This window comes from Lactuca sativa, chromosome 4, assembly GCF_002870075.4.
Source record: "Lactuca sativa cultivar Salinas chromosome 4, Lsat_Salinas_v11, whole genome shotgun sequence".
Classification (NCBI taxonomy): Eukaryota; Viridiplantae; Streptophyta; class Magnoliopsida; order Asterales; family Asteraceae; genus Lactuca; species Lactuca sativa.
The window spans coordinates 285313495-285332220 of NC_056626.2; the positions used below are offsets into that span (position 1 = coordinate 285313495).

General features: G+C 37.0%; 1 protein-coding gene across 1 annotated transcript; it reads left to right on the plus strand.

Moving 5' to 3' along the window:
- Positions 1–338: 338 nt before the first annotated feature.
- On the plus strand, positions 339–3690 carry LOC111882459 (IAA-amino acid hydrolase ILR1-like 6). Its single transcript, XM_023878827.3, has 4 exons — positions 339–842; positions 985–1110; positions 2300–2722; positions 3167–3690. The coding sequence occupies exons 1-4, from the start codon at positions 378–380 to the stop codon at positions 3533–3535; spliced, it is 1383 nt and encodes a 460-aa protein (XP_023734595.1). The 5' UTR covers positions 339–377; the 3' UTR covers positions 3536–3690.
- Positions 3691–18726: the final 15036 nt, after the last annotated feature.

The following is an 18726-nucleotide window of genomic DNA, read 5'->3' on the forward strand; positions in this document are numbered from 1 at the left end:
TATTTTTATAGAAATTCTTAAATTATAAAATTTGGCAAAGCTATATGAAATTTTATGTATTTAGAATATGGTCTTAAAAATGCGGACAAAGGACGATTCATATTCCCAAAACTGAAGACGACAAAACCAATTATCACACGTGCTTCATACGCTTGTTGTACTAATACGCTTTTAATATCTACACATGTTAAATCTCTCTCTCTCTCTCTCTCTCTCTCTCTCTCTCTCTCTCTCTCTCTCTCTCTCTCTCTCTCTCTCTCTCTCTCTCTCTCTCTCTCTCTCTCTCTCTCTCTCTCTCTCTCTCTCTCTCTCTCTCTCTCTCTCTCTCTCTCTTTTAAGGCAACCACCCTCTTCCTTCTCTCTTCAACAAATTACAAATGGAGCACCGTATCATCTTCTTTCTCTCCCTTTCCACTGTCGCTGCTGCCGCGTTTTCCGGCAACAACCATGGCTATTCATACCTGGAACCTACTTCTTTCCAAATCAGTGATACCGAATCCTTGAGAAACACAACTTTGTTCGTTTTCCCACCTCACAGACTACTACAAACGCCTTCCGATTCATGCAGGGTATGGTCGGAGGCTTGCTCTGAGGAGATTTTGTCGATGGCGAAACGACCGCAGAACGTACAGTGGTTGAAGTCGTTGAGGAGAAAAATACATGAAAACCCAGAGCTGGCGTTCCAGGAGTTTGAGACGAGTAAACTCATTAGAAACGAGTTGCAGAAGATGGAAATTGGTTACCGGTTTCCGTTGGCGATCACCGGAATCAGAGCTACTATCGGCACAGGTGAAGCTCCGTTCGTCGCCCTCAGAGCTGATATGGATGCGCTGCCTATTCAGGTTGAGATTTTTTCTCCTTTTCTTATTTTCCTTAGAACCGAAAGTATAAATTTTATGACAACTACTTCAAATTTTAAATATATATTTGTCAGAATGCTAAATGTAATATTTTCTTAAAGCACATGTCAAATTAATAAAACAGGAAGCGGTGGAATGGGAGCATAAAAGCAAAGTTCCCGGGAAAATGCACGCTTGCGGCCATGACGCACATGTAACGATGCTTCTTGGAGCTGCCAAGATCTTGAAGTCTCGAGAGCATCTTTTAAAGGTTGGGTTTCTTTCCTTTTTCTTCTTTATTGTATGTTAAATGAGTTTTTAATGTCTTTAAATATTGTGTTTGGAAATTCTGGACATTATTAGTCGAATTTTTAATTGATACGTCCATAAAATTCCTAAAAATCATGTATAAAAATGTTGGGATGAGTGTTTGTATAGTAAAAGAACAAATTAATTTTGTTAAAATCATGATCAAAGACTATTTTGTAAAATATCTTAAGACTATTTGGTAAATATCTTTTTTAATGTTAATGCCTAAAACACGCATTTTAACCCATTACTCATCTTTTTTAGGGTCAAAGCCACTCAATTAATGTATTATAAAACGTAACCGGTTACAAAATGTTGACAGGCCTTCTTAATTAATTACTAATTAATTAATCAATTATTATTATTATTATTATTATTATTATTATTATTATTATTATTATTATTATTACAATAATAATGGACCCACCGTTCACCACATCCTACATTATCATTGTCACATGTCTCCATATTTTCGTTTTCACTTTCTACAAAAACAGAACAAACTTTCAACCCACTAGTGATATCTAAATACAGAAAAACTCAACAAAATACGCACTAATCACGAATTCTAAAATGAAGAAAAGGCCCAAGAAGCGCACGAAAAGACAAAACGCACGTGGGGTTTTGGAAGTTTCTCTCTGTCATGACTTCTTTTTTTATGTTTTTTTAGTTTTGTATGTTTAGTGTATACGTGGCATTTTTATTAAGTTTTTTGTCGTCTTGTTTATTATACACGTGGCATTCATATAATTATTAATTTGCTGATGGTATAATAATTTCATAATAAGAGGAACTGAAAAATGAAGTTAAAACCTTTAAAAAACTCTATTAAGAGCGAAAGTAGTTTCAGATATATAGTCTGTTAGTTTTTACGAAGTTAACACAGAAAATTAATAATAATAATGATTAGTTTTCAGACTAACCACAAAGATTAAAAAAGTAGGAACACATACACCAACCATGTGGGATCTTGGGCCCGACAATAACTTTATAGTATAGTTTTCATAAATATTTGGGGAATCGTTGAATTTAGTACCTTTTCTTTTGTCATTGAAAATGAAGGGTACTTCAAGGGAATGGCTAACTTCAAAACAGAACTATGATACATTAAACACCCCACTACATTCATTAATTTGATGTTTTCTTAATAGGGGACTGTCGTACTTATCTTTCAACCAGCGGAAGAAGCCGGTAATGGTGCCAAAAAGATGATGGCCGATGGTGCTCTTGAAAATGTCGAGGCAATCTTTGCGGCTCATGTTTCACACCAACACGAGACTGGTGTGATCGGGTCAAGGCCCGGCCCACTTTTGGCAGGCTGTGGCTTCTTTAAAGCAATTATCCAGGCCAAAACTGGATCTGTTAATCCAGTTTTGGCTGCCTCTGCAACTGTCATAAGTTTGCAAGGGATCGTGTCACGAGAAGCAAATCCCCTCGATTCCCAGGTTGTGTCTGTTACAACCTTTGATGGCGGTGATGACCTTAACGTGATGCCCGATTCCGTTGTTTTGAAAGGAACCTTAAGAGCGTTTTCAAATACTAGTTTTTACCAACTTATTCAAAGAATCGAAGAGGTTAGTTGTCACCATGGTGTTTTTTATTTCTTTTATTTACCAAGGGTATTACATGTTTTTTATATCAGTCTATAATATAACTGATTATTATTTTTCTTTTCTTTTAACATAAAGAGAGAACCGAGACTTTGGCCATTAAATCCTAATTTTTCTATAATTTACATTTATTTAGTTTTCCATTTTATTTTCACCAAACGTGTTATCATTTGTTCAAATAGTTTTAGACATTATTTTACCCAAACGACACGTAACAGAGAAAAAGTAAACGCAACCTTAGTTCGATAAGTTATGTATGATTGTTTTTGTTAGATCGTAATAAACAAATTTTCTCTTCATGATAAGTCGTACTATTTTTAAATTTTGCTTTAATTAATTTATTTTGTACTCTTCCCAAGTAGCTTCCTTGAAAGACACCAACTAAGTTATTTCACGTGGATGGAGCAGGTGATTGTACAGCAGGCAAGTGTTTTTAGATGCTCGGCAACAGTGGATTTCTTCAAGAAAGAGTCGACGATATATCCACCAACAGTCAATGATGAGAGGATGTACGAACATGTGAGAAAGGTGGCGATGGAGCTTGTCGGTCCGGCGAGTTTCATGGTGGTGCCGCCAATGATGGGTGCTGAGGACTTCTCATTCTACTCTGAGGCAGTCCCTGCAGCGTTCTTCTATATTGGGATAATGAATGAGACATTGGGTTCCACACACACCGGACATTCCCCGTATTTCATGATCGATGAAGATGTGCTTCCTGTTGGAGCTGCAACTCATGCTGCCATTGCTGAAAGATATCTTAATGAACTGACACGATGAGGATTTAAAACTCTGATTTCTAGTTTGCCTTAGTTTTGATATATAGGTTTTAGAAACAAACATGTATCTAAAGGATAAAGACTAATCACGTATGTATGTTTTTAGTCAGTAGAGTAGTTGTTGTATCTTCATGAATGCGATGATGTTTTGATCAATCAACGGAGTTTATTTTCTTTCCCTAACTAACAACGACTAGTACCGGTGTTAGATCCAGACAAAAATTAAATCGGGGTCCAATATTATCAAAATTTTAGTAACACCTAGCAAAAAAAACACAATGTTTATTAAAATCAATGAGGACGAGATGTCTTGTTCTTAAACATTCAAAATGGCTCAAAAAAGTTTTCAAAAGACAAAACTGCATAATCGGGTCATATGGTTTCTAAAAAACTTTCAAGCATCCAAAAAGTTTAGAAACATTAAAGGTCTGAAATCAAGAAATTTTTGTGATTCTGGTCTAAAAAAACTTAAAAAAACAGTTATCCTTTATTTATTTACTTTTACATTTTTTATATTTTATTAACATTTCAATAATAATAATAATAAAAATAATAAGAAGAAGAAAATGAGTAAAACTCTCTCTCTCTCTCTCTCTCTCTCTCTCTCTCTCTCTCTCTCTCTCTCTCTCTCTCTCTCTCTCTCTCTCTCTCTCTCTCTCTCTCTCTCTCCCTGAGGCCTAAAACATCTCTGGCGTGATGTATGTCATATACCACCCACTCCTTTTTCTTCAAACCCCACAAACATTTCACACACATACACACAAGTTTCAGGGTTTTTTTATATTTGTGATTGTATATAAAATTCAGTTTCAAATTTTAATCACAAGCTTAAAAATTTCACACACATACATACTAGTTTCTTGCTTCACCGTCGGGGTTTCTTCAATACGCTTGCATCCGTTCTCACCCTAATTTATCTCACCCTTATCAGCAAAAGAACGACGAAACATCAACTCCAAAAAATCTTTATTTGAATCCATGATTACAGCAACAACAGGGGATATGATGGAGATTTTCCATTGCTAGATTTGATGGTGATTTTCCATTGCAAGATCTGGGATTATTTCAATGTCGTAGGAGGCTGAGAGAGGGTCATTGATTGTTGCGTTAGGGTTATTGCTAGAGAAATCATGGAGATTGAGTTTCCATTCACGCTCGTAGACCTTGTGAAGGATGCAGTCGAAGGAAGCTTGATCGATGAGTTGTTTTGAAATGTTGATTGGGATGAAATCAATGCCTTATTTTCTGACTTCTTTCATAAACAGTGTATACATATGTGTGTGATATATATATATATATATATATATATATATATATATATATATATATATATAGAGAGAGAGAGAGAGAGAGAGAGAGAGAGAGAAAAAGAGAAAGAAATATACAATCTTGTGTATCAAATTTTAAGTATATTACTGTATATGTGTTTTTTAATGTATGTATGTGTGTGAGATATTTTTCAGTTGCAGGTGAAGGGGGGAAGAAGAAGAAGAAGTAGAAGAGGAGGAGGAGGGCGAGAAAGAGAGGGGCGGGGAGGTAAGATGGAGTGATAAGTTGGGGTAAGCTAATTTTTTTTTAAAATTAAAAAGAAATCAAAACAAGTATATAAAATACAAAAAATAAAATAGACAAAATTGCAAAAATAGTCCCTATGGTATGCATTTTTTTTAGGGTTTTAGTCCAAACCATGACTTTTTTTGGATTGATAGTCCTTTTGAGTTAGTTTCATTGTGTTTTTAGTCCCTCTGAATAGTGAAATGACTGCAATACCTTTGGGTTATTTATTTTTCATTTCTTTCATTTTTTTAAATCTAAATACTTATTTATTTATTTAACTAATTAAAAAATAAAAGTCTCTCTCTCTCTCTCTCTCTCTCTCTCTCTCTCTCTCTCTCTCTCTCTCTCTCTCTCTCTCTCGTTTGTGTCGATTCCAAAGAAACCCAAATCCAAATAAACAAGTTTACGCATGTGCTTTCACTGTCAATTCTTCCCTCTCGTTGCTTTTGCTCACATCCCCCACCTCCATTACAACCATCAGAAAGAAAAAATCGTAGACCACTGTGGAAACTGGTATGTCTGAACACCATTACCATTTTTCAATTGCAGATCGATTGGTGCACAACTATGTTAAAATTGATTCACTCCAGTAAGATCACACCCCTCATTCTCTTGCAATGGATCGTTTCACATGTAACCCACAAAAAAACCATGAAATTAAGGAACAACTGAGTAGGAGGAGGATATAAGCTACCAGAAACCACAACAAGATTTCTAAAAAAATGTTATGCCACAAGTTTCATTTTGATTACTTTAGAAGAGGAAAATGACGATCTTGTAACCTAAGAACTCTTGAAAAAAATTGATTTCAAACTTCAACCCCAAGAAACCATAGTTTTTTTGTTTTTTTTTTTTGCAGAAATCAAAAATTGATCTTCGTTTCATCTGTTTGTAGAAATCGTGTAGAACATCAATTTCACCAATGGAATTAGGTTGAACCTGTGTTGATATGTGTGCATAACTTTATGGATAAAGAATAATGATTATTCTCGATTGATTGGTGAACGTCAAGGGTAAAGAAGGATACAGGAGTTGTGATGTTAGTTTCATTTGGATTCTCATCTAGGGTTTGGGATATCAGGTTTGTTCTTTGTACTCTAACTTTGGGGGAGATGGAACTGATCCTTGAAATTGGGAAGGTAAGATGAGAAGAAGGAAGACAAGCTGTTATAGATTAATTGGGAAGTGAGGATGAGCAAGAAGATGATTCGGTGTTCTTCTTTCATCATGAGAAAGAGAGAGAGAACACGAACATCATATCTGTAATGTTACTGCTTGCATCGTCTTCAATGCATCTAGGTTCAAAGGGTTCAACTGTGATGATATTCTTCCCAAAACCAGCCTTAAACTTCATTTTCCAATGATTCTTCTTTCGTTGAATCCATCTGTGGCAACATCAATGTCTACTAACGTGTATGATGATGCGCAAAGCTTGATGGAAGGACTTTCTTCATCATACTTTTGATTGTGCACTGTCTCATTTGATTTTGCATTCTTCTTGTTCTTCCATATAATGAAGATAACTAAGAGGATGAAGATGAAGATGGCTATAGGAAGAAGGGTTGGTTTGATGATAAGAGGTACGAGATGAGAAAAATCAAGTCGAGAGATAGAAAAAGAGGAAAAAGGAGAGAGAGAGAGAGAGAGAGAGAGAGAGAGAGAGACTTTTATTTTTTAATTATTTAAATAAATAAATAAGTATTTAGATTTAAAAAAACTAAAAGAAATGAAAAATAAATAACCCAAGGGTATTACAGTCATTTCACTATTCCGAGGGATTAAAAATGTAATGAAACTAGCTCAAAAGGACCATCAATCCAAAAAAGTCATGGTTTTGACTAAAACCCCAAAAAATGCATACCATAGGGACCATTTTTGCAATTTTGTCAATAAAATAAATGGGCATAACCATCTTTTCAAGTTTTTTTTTGGACAAAAACTGCAGAATTTTTTTGATATTCGACCTTCCATGCAAGTTAAAAACTGTTTGGACCCTATCCAAAGTCTTTTTTTTTTTGCAAATCATAGGTACAAATTATGTTGTTTTTGTCTTTTCGAAATATCTCAAAGTGAAAGGGAGGTATAATACATTTTTGACATAACTGCAATTTTATTCCTTGTGGTTTGCAAAAAAACTGTAGATAGGATTCAAAAAGGTTTCAACTTGCATAGAAGGTCCAAAATCAAAAATTTTCTGTGAATTTGGTCTAAATAAATATGAGAAGACTATTTTGCCCTTACTATTTCTTTTTGATGAGTTATAAAATAACTCTTTGATCGATTAGATCTTTGTAACAGGTAAGTAATGAACGTAAAGATAGTAAAAACGAAACACAAGTATGAATCAGAATGTGTCGAATGATTAGATTACTCGATCCTCAGCAGAGCTCGACTAAGAACTTCCACTGTAGAGGATTCTAGGGTTAGCAAATAAGAACGATGAATATGCTGAACAATACTTTTCTAATCATCTCTAATCCCCACGCTCTAGGATGCATGCAAGCATCTATTTATACTAAACCCTACAAAACTCACGGATGGACAAGCCCATATCGGAGATAAACATTGGACTAGCTAACGAGCCCAATAGACGCAACACAATACTGGACCTAACAATCTCCCCCTTTGCATCAATTTGGAGCGAGACTATCATTTCTTCTTGCTTGGACCAGCAGCAGGAGCCTTCTTTACTGTATCGAACAGACATATGATAAGTGCAAGCATTGTCTGTCTGAAGCAGATGTACCATTGAATCATATCATCAAAGTACTTGATATCATCCGCTGTGTTCTGCTTGCATCGATGGATGATCCCTAAAACGTGTTCCAAACAGGCAGTGGTGTAGAGATGTTTGTCTGCCAAGGCAAAAAGACATTTATGTCCTTCGTTCCAGGTAAACATGACAGAGTTTCTCTTTGGGTTAATCTTCCCCATCTGCATCATGTTGAGATCACTGGCAGAGCCAACAGGAGATATGGTAGGCTTTTTCTTGAATACGCTCTCTATCTCCTGATCCATCAGAGCAAATTCCATGACATAGCATACAAGCATCCTCTTAAAGTGGTTGATGATCGGACCATATTCAGCTTCGTTTGTAAGAAGAATGTTGTGCAAGATAATCCAGTCATGGGGATTAAGGTTGGGAAGATCTGCAAGTGAGATGGCATGTTCGGCTTTGGCAGATCCCCTTAGTACCTTGAACCGAACGTTGGTGAAGTTGTCTTCCTTGTACGGCTTTAGGACCCGAACATTGATGATTTTCTGAGCGCTCCAAGTTTGGTATTGTGGTTGAGCTGCCCTCAGATAAAATTCGACTAAGTCCCGATCAACCTGTGGATGAGGATGGGGGAACTCAGCAATGTTGTCAAAGGCATGAAAGATAAATGCCTTTCGGGTCAGTGACATATCGAACTGAGAGTCAACAGTGTTAGAACAATCTAAAGAGATCACAGGTTCTAGCCACAAGATACTTGGTGTTTTGATGGCTTCTTTAATCAGCTTCTCAAGAGTCCAAGGAGGAAAAAGAGTTTTCCTGCTCTCGAGAAGGTCGTGGGTTTCTTTCTGTCTTCTTTCGGCTTCTTCAGCCTCTCTATCCACACGAGCACTAATGTCAGCCTCTTTATCTCGACCCTGTCACTTCAAAAGGTCGGCAATAGTCTCCTTATCATCTTCATCGTCGCTCTCCTCAGCAATATTCTTGCCTTTGTCTTTCACACCGGAACCTGAGGCTTGGCCTACTGGAGGAGGTTCAGTGGTGTGAGTTACTGAAGTAGGAGGTGGTTGAGACACTTGTTCTTTTTCTCCCCCTTGTTTCGGAATGGACACGAAATCAAGGAGCCCTACAAGTTTGCTCAGTAGAGAGAGGACGAGAGCAAGCTTCTCTGCAAGGTCACGCCTCACAGAATAATTGAGGATCGGGTCATGTGCTTCAAGGATGTTTGAGATAGCTGAGTGGACATCCGAAACACACAATTTAACCACCTCTCTTTCAGATCGAAGAGAGTCAATCTCCTGTTGAGAGTTGGAGAGTTGAGTACTCTTGACCTTCAGAGCGGTAGTCTTCCTTGCAAGAGCATCCATGAGAGAGTTCTCAGCAGCTAAGTCTTCTTGAAGCTTGGAGAGACGCTCCTCAATGGTTGTTCTGAAAGCTGAGTTGTCGTCAAAAATTGTTTGACGAAGGGAAGCGAACAACTTTAGCTCTGATGCGACTGAATTAGCTAACTGGTTGACAATAGGTTCCAGCTTTGTCGTGGTGGCTTCAGCACTTTCCTATAAAGATTTCAACAATGAAGAAGCATCAGTGAATAGTTTATCGACTTTTGCGGTCGCTGCCTCACAAGCTTTGGTTGAGGCGTCAATTGCTGCAGTGGCGGAATCAAGAGAAACTTGATGAGCTTTGGAAAAAGCATCAACAATTTTTTGAATGGCAGCTTCAGAGATTGAGGACTGTGATGTGGAAGATGAGGCGATGAGAGAATCGATTTTATCATGCAACTCCTTAAGATGTTTCTTGGTGACAGGAGCATCGTCATCATCGTCACTTTGAACTTGAAACGGACTGTAATAGACCGAATCGAAGGTCATGTCCTCCCCACCAAGGAGTGGTTCTTCACCCTCTGATGCATGAGCAGGAGAAGATGGTGGTGGTGAAGCTTGAGGCTCGGTAGTAGTAGTAGGTTTGGGTTGGGTGGTGTGTTTGGTTGTTGGTGTGGGTTCGGGTGCTGAGGTGGATTTGGGTGCATCAGTATGAACCCCCGTATCAGATACGTTGGTTCTTACGTCTGCAATGGTGGTGGTTGTTGCTTCGGTAAATATAGGTGGTGGTACTGGGATGGAGGTGGATGGTATTTGAGTGGTGGAGGTTATGGGGGGAATAGAAAAAGGAATTGTAACTAGTGGAGAGGAAATAGGAGAAGTGGGAATATGAATCTTTAGTGTAGGTGAACGTGGTTGAGTGTTACCATGTCGAGATCCATCAGAATCAGAACCCTCTGCCTCAGATTCGCTTGAGGACGAAGCGATGATGAGCTTTCTCCTTGGTTGGGTTTTTCGCTTCTTTATTGGAGGGGATTGGGCTGCTCTGGTGGTTTTCCTCTTCTTGGGAGATGGGCCTTTTGCTCCCTTTGCAACCTGCTTGCCCTTATCAGCCTTCTTCCCTCTGGGGGCAGGCTTGTCAGCATCATGAATCGACTTCAGCATCTCTGGAGTAAGGTCTCTCGGACCAGAACGTCGGAACTCCTTGTACGTTTGAATGATCCGGCTGTCATCAGGAACATCACCATACATTGTTTCAGGGATAGAACCGTTGAAGGGAAATTTGGATGCGTCAGAGACAATGATCTTCGTGGTATGGAAAGTACCAATCGAAGACATTGGAGCACCAGTGACAATGGGGACGTGGTACTTGTCCATCACCCATTTAGTGACAAGAGTCCAGAACCGAGCATATGAAATCTTTGAATGTCGAGAAGTGGAAGAAAGACTCTGAATGAGTTGTTGCCATAAGACCGACCCGTAGTCCATGTTGATACCATTGTAGATCCCGTACATGATTGATAGGAACAGAAGACTTGCCCCATCTGATCCAACACTTCTTTCAAACAAGCCCTTGAAAAGCACAGTAAACATCCCATTCCACTGAGGGGGCAGACACGATTTTTGGAATTTCGTGACCGTTGTGAGCACCTCAGTGTACCCCATGTTGTAGAACATGTTGAATAGATGACCCATTGGAATGGTTTCAGGATTAACCCTCGATGAATCAGGTTCAAACCCTAACAGCGTACAAAACCTCTGCTTGGAAATCGACGCCTTGTGCTCGAAGACATCGAAGAAAATCCTGTTGACGACCTTGTCGTAGTGAGCTGTGGCAAAAATCTGTGACAGGAACTCCATGGGAACAACTTCAGCCCTGGTAAGAGCAGGAGCGATTGGCAAGTATTTCAGGCATTCGATGATGGGAAACATGAAAGCGTCGTATACCTAAGGAGTAAGATCAATGATCAAATTCTGTTGGGGACGAATAGGCAAGATGTGAGAAGTTGCGTGAACTGATGAAGAATCCGCCATTGTTGTGATGAAGATGGGAGAGATGATGAACAGTAGAGGTTAGAGGATTTTCTTGCTCTCTGGAAATATAGGTGCAGTAAAGCTTTCGTTTTTTACATTTTCTTTGTTTATTTTGATTGTTTTAAAAGAAAAAAAAGAAATGGGAAGTTGACCACAAAACACCCACCCTACAAATTCCTCTATCTCTCTCTCTCTCTCTCTCTCTCTCTCTCTCTCTCCTATGATCAATTCCTCTCCATAGTTATCACATTTCTTTCCCTTCAAGAAGCCCAATAACAGTCGTCGACCTTTCTCGCTGGTAAGTTTCTTACCTCACACTGCCTCCATCCCCCCTCCCCTTCCTTTCTTCTCGAGCCAGTAGGTTTATGTCTTGGAGTTTGAAGCATGCCATATAGATTGAAACCTTGACAAAGTCAACAACGTTGAATACGATAGCAAATTTGACAGCTTGAAACGTGTTAACTTGTGACAGCTTACTAATCTCTTTCCCTCAACCATTGGAAAATTCTAGGGTTCCAGTTTAGATTTGATTTTGTGGTTTCTGCAAATTTCTAGGTTAGTTTAGAATTCTGATTTACAATTTCTACAATTCGTTTTCGTTATTATGTGGTTGAGTGGAGTTTTCTGGTAAAGACCTTTTCTGGGAAAATTCTAGGGTTCCAGTTTAGATTTGATTTTATTTTGTTTGGGTTTTGCGGCGAAGAAATGGAGAGGGAGGAATAGTAACGAACATCTTTCAACTTATTTTCCCTCTTCATCTCTTCCTCAGTACGAACTTCCTTTTTCTCAACTTTCTTCTCATCATTCCCTGATTTTCAACAAAACTTCCCTTCACATCACTTGTTTTCGACTTTGCAATGAAAGGCTTCTTGAAAAATTTCTTTACTCGATTGTTAGAGTAAAATGCCACAGCTTCGTCATTAGAGTTGATGATCAGACCTTCATCTTCCAAATTCTCCTTCTCAGCCACCTCCTTGTTAGCTTCTTTTCTAGTAACCTCCAATATAAGAGCAAGTGGACCACCTAAACTGATCTTTGATTCTTCAGCTATTTCATTCACTTCAGATTCATGTGCTTTCATCACATTGTAAAGATTATTCAATGAGAAGTAGTTGAAACTTTGATGTGTCTTTGTCATCAGGCTTACATTTCTCCATTCTTTCTAAAGACCCATGATGAAAGTGAGATTGAACTCCATTGTTGATCATATGACTCCATATCGGTTACATTTAAAGATAAGCTTATTCATACAATCATAATAAGACTCAATTGTCTCTCCTCCCTTCTGCTTAAACTATCCTAATTCAAGCAGACATTGTTTGACTGAACTGATTTTCGTTTTTTCGCTTCCTTGACACTTTTCCTTCAAATTATCCTAAATCTCTTTTGCGGTCTTACAATTACGCACGTAATTGTATACAACTGGAGGAAGAGAACCTCTAAGTTCACTCATACACTTCTTTTCATTCTTCTACAATCTCTCAGATTGTTTATTGACATTTTGATTGTTAGAAAAAGTTCCAATACTCTGAACAGCAGCAGGAGGATGAACATCACTGAGAATACACTTCCAGAGTTCCTCATCAATTCCATTCAAATAATCCTCCATTTGATCAGCCCATTGATCATAGAACTCAGGAATCAACATAGGAATCTTCGTCGATGAACCAAGGTGATGAGAGTAAGAAGTCATGGTTTTCGTGTTAAAGTTTGCTATTGTTGTATGGAAAATTTTGAGAAAAGCTCAAGTCAATTTGAGATCAAACAGCTAAAACACTTAGAATTCAACATACGAACACTCGATTTTACAACTACAACGCAGAATCAAATCACAATAGATGATCTAAGATGATTTTCTACAACAAAAGAGTGGAAAATTGAAATCTAGTATGAGACTCAAAACCTTTTCCAAAACTCATCCTGCTCTGATACCAAATGAAGTTGCAATGAAATCAAGTATGAATTATGACATTAGAGTAAAGTAAGAATGATGAAAACGAGATCTAAATAAAGTCTATTTGGCTCAATTATGCTTTTAGTAAGTACAAAGAGTTTTAGACAAAATGACGAATGTTCTTATCTATCTCTAGTACACATCCTATATTTATAGGGATCATGAAAGCGAACAAAAAAAATACAAGGGACTGAACAAATAAAACCCCGATACATAAAGTGCCCTTATAATAAAATAACAAACTGTCAAAACTATCCATGACCTTCGACACCTCACAACTATATTCGACATCTACAGGTTGCAATGAAGCTCTAACTCAATCTTTAGTGGGTTTGTGTTTTGTTGTAGGGTTTCAATAAGAAGAATAAAAAGGAGGAGGAGGAGGAAGAAGAAGAAGAAGAAGAAAAAGAAGAAGAAGAAGAAGAAGAGAGAGAGAGAGAGACGCGGTATGGTGGGTGTATATTTTTTTATTAATTTCTTTTTATTTTGTAGCTATAAAAACATTATAAATGGTAAAAATAATGTAAAATAGAAATTAAAATGGCAAAACCGTCATTTTAGGTTTTCCAAGGACCAAAACCACAGGAATCTCTTATTTTTGGGACCAAAATCACGGAATTTTTTTTTTATTTTGGACATTCCATGCAATTCGAAAACCTTTTGGGCCATATCCACAGTTTTTTGCAAACCACATGGACCAAATTTGCAGTTTTGTCTAGGTTTTTGTATTAGTACTAGTTTTTAGACTAAATTATTCGAATATTTCATATGGTTTGGTTCAATCTATGCATTGCATCCCTATCTTTTATTTTCCTTTGTTACAATTATCGTCATGCGAGACATAAATGCTATATCCTTACAACCTTTTTCCTTTTCCTTTTCCTTTTTTTTTTCTTTTGTAATAATATTAATTAAATGAGCCCATCCCACACCCTTTATTATCTCCTCCCCAACGTCCCTCTCACTCTTTCTCATCTCCCACTGGTATTGCACGAAACCTAAATATCGGTGATATATGTATTATCAAGCAAGCCACTATATCCAGAGTCTTCAATGATGATATTTGTAACGAGAAAGTACCATTCCCACCAATATAGGTTTGATTTTGACCGTGATTCATCAAATTAAATTGGAACTTCAACTTCTAGACTTTAGTTCATCTAAAATGAGTAAGCCATTTGTAGTGAGCAAGGCACCATCATCCAAATCAAACTCCAAAAATAATCAAATTCCAACCAAATTAGATCTATGATCTAACACAGTCAAATCGATCTCGATTTATGATATATAGGTTTGTTACATATTTTTCTGGATTTATAGAAGTGATTTTTTTTTTGGTTTTGTTATGGAATTTTTTCGATATTTTTCTAGGTTTTTTTTTATTTACAAAAATGAGAAATAATAGATTATTTAGAGAGATGTGTTTTGTTATTAATTTTGTATGGGTTTCTGTGAATGATTTTTTTCTAGATTTTGCTGGGATTTTTCTAGATTTACGATGTTGATTTATAGGTTCTCAAACCTTGGGGTTGTTCATCTTCATCTTTGGTGGGTTAGGGGTGAGAATGAGGGTGTCATCGGAGGTTGTGACATTGGAAAATTGTTTTTGGAACAAAGAGTGGAGTATGAGGATGGGTAGTGGTTGTCCAGAATAAATGGTCGGAGATGGTGGTCAAGCATAAGAGGAGTAGAAGAGGGATAAGGGGTTGGGTATGTATATGGGTGTGACAACCGTCAAAATTTGAGACAGTTCTAGATTTGAATAAACTTAGTTGCACATATAGCCACGACGCATACTAGACTTTGTAATTAGGAGCTATATTATAACCTACTAGAAACTTGGAAACAATTAGAAACAATGGATAGTGTACTAAGATTTCACGTTGATACGTGACTTCTATAGTTACTTTAACTGTATCAACTATTCAAATTCTGTTGGGGTGCAAAGTTATTCATGATTGAATTTGTAAATGTTTGACTTTTGTAAAACCCACTTGCATGTGGTGCTTTAGCCTTTAGACCCATTTGTTTGTTAGAGTGAGAGAGAGACATGTAAGCACCTCTATATAAGGTGGGTTTGTCCACTTGTAGATGTGTGCTTGAGAGATGTAGTCATAGTGATTAGTGAGTGAGATATTTATGAAGCTCTAGACTAGATCTAATTTTGTACTCATTTACTATGATCGAATATATCTTTTAGCACCCAAATCACCATCTTCAATTGTGCAAACTTAAATTCCGCATGCCAAACCATGTTCTTTGTTACTACAATTGGTATCAGAGCAGGTCTTCAAGATCAAGGTGATTTTTGAAGAACGATTCTCGGTTTGGAAAATTTTGTCGCAATTTGAACAATTTTGGTGAGTCTCTCTCTATGATCTCTCATAATTTCATTTAAATCGTGTGTAACGTTTTTGAATTTTGATCGATTTGTTTCGTTAAATCTAATTTGTTTCTTACCCCATTGGTGATTCAACAATTTTTTTAAAAGATCAAGCACAATCAAAAGTTTTAATTCATTTCAAGCATTCAAATCCAAATGTCTCGAGTTGTTTACTGTTCAGTTGATCATATTTTTAAGCCCAAATGATAATAATCATTTACTGTTCATCTCATTGAAAAGCCCAATTTATGATACATATTAATTTGTTCCAATTTTTCTTTGTTCATATCTCGTTTATTCTTGATCTGTTTGTTCCATCTACTCATTCGATTCAAGATTAATATTCATAATGATTTACATTCTTCATAGAACTTCAAGAATCAACTGATTGGTGATTCAATCCAATTTTTTTTTTGTGATCGTATTTTAAAATCTATTCATTTCATGTCTTACGAATCTCATTTTAATCTGATTTGTGATAATCGAAATCGATTTGAATGATGATTTCGATTCTTCATGCTTAATGATTGAATCGATGATTGAATCTGTTCTTGGCTGGGCAAATGAAGTTCTTGAAGATGGATGAAGAGTCAATAAGAAAAGTCAAAATCGATTGAGTCAAAACTCAATCTGAGTTGTAATCGATTTGAGTTAGTAGATCGGTGATTAAATACGAGTCATATATGATTCAAAGTTGTTGTAGTCAATTTTAACTTTGGACAAGCTTTTGATTTCGTTGATTTGAAGTCGATATCAACAGCAGGGTATTTCTTCTGTTCTTGAGTCTTGAACTTGTAACGATGATCTCAAAATCGATTTCTTGAATGAAAAGCTAATTTCTAATGTTTGGAGTCGATCGATGGGTTTTAGTTGTACTACGTGATTTCGAATGGAGTTAAGAATCGATGGTCAAATTTGATGAAGAATCGGTTTTGGAATCGATTGGAAACGATGGTTGGGACGAACTGTAAAATCGATGAATTCGTTTTCTTCTAAGTTTTGAAAAAGTCGATTTTCATTTGTTCGGTGGTATCGACTGGGAATGAAGATTCGCATGGTTTGGATGGATGTCAAAACCGAATGGTTGATCTGAGAATAGAAATCGATTTAGATTGGAGTCGATCTTGACTGAAAAGCGAAAGTTCGACGGGTTATTAAAGGGTTAACGATCAATTTGGGTTAAGATTCGAAGATTTGGGATTTGATGTTGTGACATCCCCAAAATCACGGCCAGAAAAGACTGATTTTTGTTTATGCTTTATAAAAATCAGAGTACTTCATTTTATAAAAATGTTGCGGAATTTGTTCCCAGAAAAACACGATAAATACGTTATTAAAACATTTTCGAAGAAACGTATTTATTTCATTTTAAAACGTTTGGGATGTCATTGTTAATACAGAAACATAAGCATAAACAGAACTTACAATTATTTACACTAGTGATCTACATCTCTTTAAATCTCTCAGTGTAATGTCACTTCATATCGTCACCTGTGATGTAAATAAACTGAGTGGGTCAGGTTGGGAAACCTGGTGAGTACATAGGGTTTTCAACCCACAATAATATAGTTATTATGTTTAAACAATCAAACAATCAACCCAATTACCCATCCCCGTTATCTTCTTTTAGTCTTCCCTAAAGATATTATCTCAAGGGTCATCTCTTATATCATATTTACTTTTCATCTCCTTACATCGTATTTCCTTATATGATTGTTCTTACGAACTTTACCTAAGGATCATCGCCTACATTGCATAGACAATACTAATCCGGGGATTACTCCCTCAATATGTGTCTAGCAAGAGTTAGGGTATCATCGCATGATTACGCAGCCACAAACTCGCCTGGACTGGTAAATCATGATAAGGGTTAGTCTATCATCGCATGAATACGTAGCCACAACATCGCCTGGACTCGTACTTCATAATAAGGGTTAGACTATCATCGCATGAATACGTAGTTACAACATCGACTGAACTCGTAATTCATCACCTACAGGTTGCTAGCCTGCTGGTGTTTCCACGGGGTTGTCTATAATAGTCCGTGGTCGCCATCTATACTCTGGTAGATGACTACATCTCCAAATTGTCGGACAAGGTTGTAGTATCCTACATCACCAATTCATAGTCACCTATCTATCATCACCTATCTCTCATTATTTTATTTCATCACTCACCAACTATTTCATCTACCCATGTTTTATCCCAATATATTTGTAGATATAAAATAAATATACAGTTTAAATCATTTAAAACATGTATAAATCATTCATCCAGCATAGACAACAAGTATTCAAACAATATGCACACATAGCACGTAATTTATATTAAAATACTTCATATCTATGTGTAAGATGAAAATAACTATGCACTCACCTGAGTAGATGGTGACTCAGCACTCGGACAGCGCTTCGATACTCTCAAAACGATATTCCTTTGATAAAACCTAGTATCGGTACCACTAGGGTTTAGTTTAACGATAACCGCGACAAATTAATTAGTCCGAGTATTATTAAGCGTTAATAATACTCGATATAACTCATAATAATAGCCCAAATAATTATTTTAAGGACCTAATAATATTCCTATAATTATTTGAAAGCTATATTAAAAATTGCGTAAGCGTAGCACACTTACAGCGAATTTTTATTAAAAACCGGGCTTCGCTGGAGCAGCGTTTCCGAGCCGAAAGCTTTTCTTCCCGGAGCCGTCGGGCGCTCCGGGGCTTTCTTCTCGTGATAGGGAGGTTCCGTAGACTTGGGAGGGGTTTAGGGAGGCTAGAGAGAAGTTAGAGAGAGAAAGAGAGGCTTATGGTGTGAAGAAAATATGAGGAGTTCACCCTTGTATTTATAGGAGTTTTATAGTAAAGTAGTCTCTAAGCTTCGTCCGTAACTTTTGCATACGAGCTCCGTTTTTGTCTGTCTTTTTACCGTTGAGTTCCTATTAATGAGATCTTCAACTTTCATTTAGACCTCGTTGGCTAATTCTCATTCTATCTCGGATTTACAAAACTGTATCGAATTCGCCGCGCTCGAAAAGTAGGGACTAAGCTTCGTCCATAACTTTCGCATACGAGCTCCATTTTTGTCTGTCTTTTTACCGTTGAGTTCCTATTAATGAGATCTTCAACTCTCATTTAGACCTCGTTGGCTAATTCTCATTCTATCTCGTATTTACGAAACTGTATCGAATTCGCCGCGCTCGAAAAGTAGGGACTAAGCTTCGTCCA